Source organism: Morone saxatilis, unplaced genomic scaffold (genome assembly GCF_004916995.1).
Source record: "Morone saxatilis isolate NCDOM2014 unplaced genomic scaffold, NCSU_SB_2.0 Contig14, whole genome shotgun sequence".
Classification (NCBI taxonomy): domain Eukaryota; kingdom Metazoa; phylum Chordata; class Actinopteri; family Moronidae; genus Morone; species Morone saxatilis.
The window spans coordinates 7,883,247-7,891,719 of record NW_023339696.1 but is presented as its reverse complement, the minus strand read 5'-3'; the positions used below and the strand labels follow the sequence as shown (position 1 = coordinate 7,891,719).

The 8,473-nt window shown below is 39.1% G+C and overlaps 1 protein-coding gene across 1 annotated transcript in view; it reads right to left on the bottom strand.

Annotated features, from left to right (window-relative positions):
* top3a (DNA topoisomerase III alpha) overlaps positions 1 to 8,473 on the bottom strand; it is a 24,924-nt gene that overhangs the window by 15,629 nt on the left and 822 nt on the right. The window contains 11 exon segments of the mRNA XM_035655344.1: positions 253 to 438; positions 1,366 to 1,576; positions 2,012 to 2,094; positions 2,270 to 2,344; positions 5,285 to 5,385; positions 5,485 to 5,655; positions 5,881 to 6,024; positions 6,618 to 6,726; positions 7,108 to 7,183; positions 7,271 to 7,344; positions 7,445 to 7,504. Coding sequence (XP_035511237.1) covers positions 253 to 438; positions 1,366 to 1,576; positions 2,012 to 2,094; positions 2,270 to 2,344; positions 5,285 to 5,385; positions 5,485 to 5,655; positions 5,881 to 6,024; positions 6,618 to 6,726; positions 7,108 to 7,183; positions 7,271 to 7,344; positions 7,445 to 7,504 — 1,290 coding nt within the window.

Below are 8,473 nucleotides of genomic sequence, written 5' to 3'. Positions count from 1 at the left end.
ACCCAGGACGATGCTTGTGGGGTCAGGAGACTGTGGTGGCTCGCGACATCAGACCAGGGCATGCGGGCCGCCAGGAGAAGTTCTTCACTCGGGAATAATGATGCATTGCAAGAACTACGGATGTTTAACCGTGAGTGCGAAAGTGCTGGGGAGCACTGAAGCGTTGGGTGCGTGTGTGTGTCGTGTTGTGTGTGGTGGGTAGTCAGTGAGTGTTGTGTGTGTGTTGGGCACACACAAACACACACACCATACCTTAGTGCTCCACCTGTCATACGGGTAAACATCCAGGTAGTTCCTTGCAATGATCATTAGTCCCGAGGTGGAGAACTTCTCCTGGGCGATGTCTATGTCCACCACAGTCTCCTGACCCAAAGCATCCTGGGATACACAAGCCAGGAAGTGCCGGACAATAAACTCGTACACGCGTCCTTCATTGCCCTGGACACAGAAGAAACAGAAAATCCTTACTTCACAGCGTCTGTGTTCATTTCCAGATGTATGTGTGTGAATATTCATGAAATATGGTCATCTGTTAATGTGTGTATGTTTGTGTTTGTCTAGACACTTAAAGGGCCAGTGTGAAGTATTTAGTGACATCTAGTGGTGAAGTTTCATATTGCAACTAACTGAACACTGCTTGCATCTCTATTTGACATTTTGGGAATGACAAGGGGATGGAAAGCGCGTAGGAGGAACTATGGTCGCTACAAAACTCGTGAAAAAGGCAAAAATCCATATCTACACTTAGAGTTTGGTTTGTCCGTTCTGGGCTACTGTATAAACATGGCGACTCCATGGAAGGTGACCTGCGGCTTCTGTAGATAAAAAAACGCTCATTCTAAGGTAATGAAAACACAATGACTCCACTATAAGTGATTCTACAAGGAAAACATACCTATTATTATTATATTATATTCCATTCTGCCATTTATTTTCACACACCGGACCTTTAATATACATATACTTCAAAGTTCATCAAATGCCAATAAACTAAAAAGGACATGTGGCCTAAAAATGCTTTTTTGTTTTTGTTTTGCCCTGATCAATGTTTTATTATCTTGTATGAACAACTCCAGTGACATTTGGGCTGTCAGTCTGTGAAATGTTTGAGTCCATTGTTTCCAACATATTGTATAAAAATAAACAGTTTAAAGATATGACAAGGACTGGTTGGGCACAGAAAGACCTGTCACCAATGATCAAATGTTTGTATTTTATTAAGACTGTTTATTATGATTCAAAATGTAAAAAAACACCAACATTATGTTAGCAGAATTTTTTTTTGTACACTTGTTGTTATCCAGAGGACAGACATTCAGATTAAGTACATTTGCACAAACTGAGTGGCAGTTTTTGTGGCTTTACCTGCAGTGTATTAGAGTACTTGGTGGGGTGTATGGGGGGGTGGGCGTGGTCGGACTTCTTGCCCTGCCGTGGTTTGGGACCCCCAGGCTGGTCGAGCACCCGCTGGGCGAACGTGCCCCAGATGGGGCTTAGTACCTGCTGCTCCACTAGGGGGCTGAGAGGCAGGCTTTCAGGAAAAATGTTTGTCTCTGTACGGGGGTAGCTTATAAACCTGAGCAGAAAAAATAAAACACACACAGTCACAACTCATCTTCCCACACACAGACACACACACACACACACACAAATGAAAAGGAATGCTTTGGAAATGTGACATTGCTGGTAAACTCATCTATTAAAGGCCTGAAAGAGGCCACCCTGCCAGATGGTGTCTTTTCATGTACAAAAATAGCCTCGACTTTGAGGTGGTATAACAACCCGGTAAACAAAAAAACAACAACAAAAACATTTGACCGCTTCACTGACACCACAAAGCCTCTAATAAGGTGGCTTCAAGCCAGCTATCTGAGTGAAACAAGTTCAAATGAAAGATCAAAAATACTGTGGGAGGGTAAACTGATAAGGACATTTAGCATATGGTCGGACCAACATAACACTTTGCTGTGTGGATAGCAGTATGCATGCACATTAACTAACATGCACTCACCCATTGGTGTAAAGCTTTTCTGCAATTTTCATGGTCTCTTTGGCATTTATTCTTAGCTTCCGAGATACCAGTTTCTCCAGTTCCTGTTAGACACATAAATGTAAAGGACTGTTACAAGAACACAGGAGATTAAAGCGGGCAACATACTGCTATTTCTGCTGTGCTGTAAAAATAACTATATACACTTTATACTATAACCAGGTGTCTTTTGAGATGCAACATATGTATGTGTTTGGCTGTTCAACTTTATATTCTTACCACAGTGTCCAAAGGCAGCGGTCTCCACTTGTTCTTTGGTTTGCTGGTTACTGAGGTGATTGTTGCTATGGGATTCTGGAAATGAATGAAAGGATCTTACTCGTGTGTACCTTTCTACATGTGGCTTTTAGCCCATTTTATTCAGGCACGTTGACAACACATTCAAAGTTATCGCTGTGTCCTCCTGAGATATAAGCTGCAGGTTGAGGAGAGGTTACACATGTGTGGATGCACTTACATAACAAAGCACACACACACAAAGTTTGCCCAGCTATCCTTGTTAGGACATTACCTTGACTTCCTTGTGGACAGCCTAACCCAACCCCTTAACCTAACCATAACATAATCTCAATTCACACATTGCCCCTAACCCCAGGACCTTAGAAATTATGTTCTGCCACATTAGGTCCCCATGAGGACAACTGGTCCCAACAAGGTCAGTGTTTATATACCAGAAAAGGTCCCCAAAAGGTAACAACAATGCAAACCAGACACAGACGCACACGTACACACACACACACACACACAGACAGGGGCGGATCACTGTATTTTTGCATTTAAATTAAATATAAATGATATATTAAATAACGTAGCCCAAGAGACCCCTTTCAAATTATATACATAGTCATTTGATCTACTGTATATATAAAACCATTGATAAGTGCAGCTTTAATGTATAATCTGGGGACTTTTTTGCTGACCTTGTCAGATTTTTTAACACTTAAAGTAGAATCAATATATATTTAAATACATTAAATATGTAGGAATTCATGGTGTGATTTATACGTTTGTTATTATGTTATTTACATAAGAATTCAACTGAGTTTTGTTTAAGAAAAAGATATACTTTATTGATCCCGTAGGGATAATTGTTCTTTTCACTCTTTTTATACACACACACACACACACACACACACACACACACACACACACACAGGCCTGAAATGCACACTTCATGCCCACTTTGTGGCATGCAAAGGGGAGACAGCATGGGTGGAGTTGATGGGGCTGCCAACGGTAACAGGGGATAGCAGGTTTCTCGGGGTTTTTAGGCTTGGCTTGCTCAAGGGCACCTCGACAGGCACAAGCGGGAGTTGAAACTGGCCCTCTCCACTACACACTGAGCTACTGCCACCCAAATTTATTTGTTATTACTCAAGAAACCAAAGGAAACCAGTTAGTAACTCTTGATTTTTTTGATTGATCCCTGGTGCACAGGGACATACAGTATTGTGTATATCTGACCTGAGTTTGGCTCCTGATAGTCACATCTTGCTCCGTGGGAAACAGTGAACTAGCTACGTGATAATTACATGCTTGTCAGCTGTGAGCATCTTGGCACATAAGTGTTTTTCAGTCATACAGTCATAGATTCAGATGACACCTCCATCCTGTTACCAGTAACTGAGACCACACAGGGTTTAAAACAAAAAGGACCTGAGGCTACATCAACAAAAGATTACAGAACAACAAAATGTATTGACACTATTGCACAAATTGTTACAAAACCAAAATGTGAGGGCCTTATTAAATACACAAAGTGTGAGAGGGTGATAATTAAGTTAATAGACTTTATTACAGTATGATAACAGATTATATTGTCATAGTTATGTATTATTGCACATGCAATATCATAAGAACTGACACTGTGCATTTTCTAGGAAAAAAGCTGATATTGTGAAATGATTGATATATGTTATATTATTATTAGATAGAACAGCTGAAGATAGACAGGTAACGGGGTAGAGAGAGGGGACACGCAGCAAAGGGCCACAGGTTGGATTCAAACCCATGGCCGCTGCAGCAAGGACTACTACCAGGTGAGTTATTCAGGCGCCCCAAGAATGTAATTTTGACCTGATTTTACAAACATTATTTTGTGGATTTTCTTAATGGTTAATTTAGTGTGTAGGGTCAGAGTTACAGCTTTTATTTTTATTTTTTTCAGAATATTTACAGCTTTTGAGACAACGTAATAGAGCGCGGCTGATATTATCAGGCCATATTGGTATTGGTATCAGCTATATTTTATCTTATATGCACCAATATTCAAATGTTCTGGTATATATTGTAATGTAATGTGTTATATTGGTGTAACTACAAAGTTTATTTTAACACTGCACTTTACGATACTGTGGAAAACAGCACAGAGTAAGAGAAAAGAAGCAGCTCTAAACAATGTCTACTAGAATAGGTTGACTATTTATATGTTAAATTATGTAAGCAGCCTTCTGAGTACCTTTGCATAGTCATATCGGCGCAAAATCGACATAAAAAAAGGTCAATTTTCATTCTAGCTCCAGCTCCAGACTATATTGGCGACTGTATCGCTAAGCTCTAAAATCGGTATCTGTCAGACTCTACAACATAATACCTTATTTTTATGTATCCAATGTTTTGTCACTGAAATTTCATCTCTGGAGAAAAGATCAAATAGGGTAACAATATATTTTTTTAATCTTTACTTCTTCTGTTATGTTGTGTTTGATAAGGTTATTAGGTACTTGCTGTACAGACAGTCTGCCCCGTGTTGTGGTAAACCTACATGGTTGTGGTAAGTTTAGGTGATTTAAGTTAGCCTCTTAATTAGCATATTACAAGAATAAACTATAGCCCCCTAAAGGAATGGTTGGGAGGTAAATAAGACCAATACAAAGACTAAAAGCATCACTAAGAACATAACTAAGACCTACATTACATTCACGAACATAAACTAGTAATCAAAACAGAACAAAATCAATAACTTGACTGTTGACATTGATAGTCAAGAGTAGAGCCTTTCCTTGCACATCTCAACAACTCAGCAATGTTTAAACTGAATGCTGAACACACATTAAATATAAAATCACTGAAAGAACCACAGATTTGTCACAGTAAATGTTTTTAAGAAAGAGCTTACAATAGCAACATCATCTGACCTTCAAAGGACACAGCATAGGTACATATTTACACACACACACACACACACACACACATAACATAACATAAAACATACAAACGCAAACAGACACATACCTCCATGCAGATCTGGTAGAGCACCAGGCAAGCTGTGTGGTTGAAGAGACGGTTTCTTTTCCAACTGAACTCCACAGTGTCCTCCTCCACTTCATGCAGCACTGACCACGACAGACACAAAGAACAGAAGGAATGAAGAGGATAGAGTCTCGGTTTAAAACCATTATGCATCCATCCCCGTATGGTTCTGAGGTTTGTACCTTTGATCTTGTAGAAAGTCTCAGGTATGAAAGCCTGAATGGCCTTGAAGCGCTCCACCACAAAGCCCAGAGTGGGAAACTGACAGCTGCCGTATGAGATCAGCTGATTTGCCAGAGAGTTTGGAAAGATCTTCTGCAGACGAAGCGTCTGAAATCGAGTGAAGGACGCACCTGAAGATGAGCACAGGAGAGAGGATAGGATCATATTCACAACTTTCAGGCTTTTCCATGATATCACACACGTTTAGATAAGAAGAGGCACTAGAGTGATACAAAAGTGATACATCCAGACTAAATTGTGATTATACTGTATGAACTAATCCTAAATAAATCCTCTTCACCTGATTTAGTGTGTCTCTACATATTACTCAGTACAGTTTAAGAGTGCTATCCTACCTATCCGCAGGTCCAGCTCCTGACGGACATCGACAGCATCGCTGATGTTAGCATCCGGCTCCATTAGAGTCTCACAAGCTCTCCGAATGGAGTTGGGGGTAATCTCAGAAAATTTTGCCCGAAAGACCTGTATATTGGGCTTCACTAGAAAGCATACACATACACTATTAGCAGGAGCCATTTGAAACATACACAAAACCTGCTATTTTTAGGCTTTACACAGTCACAGAAACCTTTATATTTCTACATATTCATTTATATATTAAGTCTACATACTAAGATGTGCATTGTTAAATGAATAGTTCGACATTTTGGAATAAACAGATGAGAAGATTGATACCACTCTCACGTCTGTACAGTAAAGAAGCCACAGACAGCAGCTGTTTAGCTTAGCTTAGCAGAGATTGGGAACAGGGGGAAACGGCTAGCCAGGCACATACTCCTCAAAAAAACTTGTGTTGTTTTCATTCTTTAGTTTTTGATCAGATTAAACAAATGTGATATAACGTGTTAATTATTGAGCTTTAGGAAGCACCGTTTTTATTACTGGTTTATTACTTTATTACAGAACCTGGCTGTTTCCCTGTTTGTTTGTTTGCTTGTTTCTAGTCTTGCACTAAGCTAACCGTTTTCTGGCTCCAGCTTCATATTTACCATACAGACATAAGAGTGATATCAATCTTCTCATCTAACTCTCAGACAACAACAACAAAAACAACCTACAAATTCTATCATACCTGTTTTGCAGACGTCTATGATTTCAAAGCCAATGTTTTCTCCCTCTCTGTCACAATCCGTCCAGATGACTAAGGCCTGGCACTGTCTCGCCTCTTTCTCTAGTGTGCGCTAGAGAGAATATGGAGAATGAGGGAGTCATATAAATCTTTCAAGTCCATTTCTATAATCCACATTCATCATTATTTTCTTTGAATGGAAATTATAAACTCCTACTGCTGAGAGATGAAAAAGTGCATCATCTGCGCCTACACCCACTCGAAATTAACAAATGGTGAAGTTTATCCCAGTTTTATAAAAATAAAGCAATTAGGCAATCGAACAAGCAAAAACGAAAAGTGAAATTGTGATTCAGTTCACAGTTAACATTACCAATATCAACCAAACACACAATGTGGATACAGACGAGTGACGGATCTCAAAGGTTATTTTAAATACATGATTTGTTTTTGTATATTTCTGTAACTCATGCAAGTAGGACAATAAGCATACCTTGATTTGTAGCATGTTATCTGGACAATACTTCTCTACCTCAGCATCAAACAACAGCACAGGATTGCAGCTGTGCCTGTGGACAGAAAAAGTACAAATACAGTCAGTTGTGTAGGATACTGTGTGATGGTGAATATACAACTTAACTTAAACTTTAACTTACCATTTCTGGAAGGGCGCTTTAAACTCCATCCCCAGTAAATGGCCTGATACTGATGTCATGGTTACTGTCACATTCTGGACAGAAACATAACGAAACAGAAAAATCTGAGACAATGGAAAACACAAAAAAAACAGATGTGCATATGTAATTATTTCACTGTACTATTTTACTTACCTGACCAAAGAGATGGTATTCATACTCATAGATTTTATTAAACTTTGACATCCCTTCCCTCTAAAAAATGGAAAAGAAGAAGTATTATAACAACTGAAGAGAAAAATCTGAAGAACAAAGGTTTCTATTTACCATTTGAATTAATATGGTCTGATTTGGGGATATAATATGGGAAAGACTTTTTATTTAAAACATTTTTGAGCTTTTTATGCCTTTAATGGATAGTGATAGCTCGTAATTGTCAGCAAAGAGCTAACAGGCTGGAATCGAACCTGTACCGCTGTGGTAAAGACTCAGCCTTATTACATCGGGCACACAGCCACACGCTCAACCAGGTGAGCTAGAGCTACCAAGACACCGCATGAGAGAGTCTTTTGAGCTCAGTGGATGTGCCAGGTTATGGTAGAGATTAATCAATATGGATGTATATAATGCTGTGAATCGTGATAAATGTTATTATCCATGAATGGGTGCAACTGTTTTCAGTATTGAGCAACAGCATGTTGTTGTTGTTTATGTTGTCTGACTAACAGTCCAAAGATATTCAGTGTACTCTCATATAAAACACAAGAAATCAGCAAATATTCACATTCGAAATGCTAGAATTTGTTATTTTTTTTGGTAATTTTAGTATAAAGTATAAAGTATATTTTATAAAGTATAAAATGACTATCCAATGTCTGATATACATCATCCGTTCATAGAAGGTGTTTGGAGGTGTTTTGGAAGTGACTCAATGAACACCAGTAACAATGTAGTGGTTTCTCTTGTACTAATGTTCAGCCAATATTCTGGTGCCTAACTGGATGCTCAACAATGTACTAGCTATAATTAATGATCTGTAAAGGTGATCTTACAATCCAGTGTGGGACCGGCCACAAACTGTAAAGATCATGTGGAGGACACAAACTGATCCCTGAACAGTCACATTAAACTAAATGCTGATCACAAGTTCTCACAACTGTCCTGATACCCGTGGGACCAACAGAATAAACACAAAACTGAGCACCAGTCAGCCACCAGCCAAAT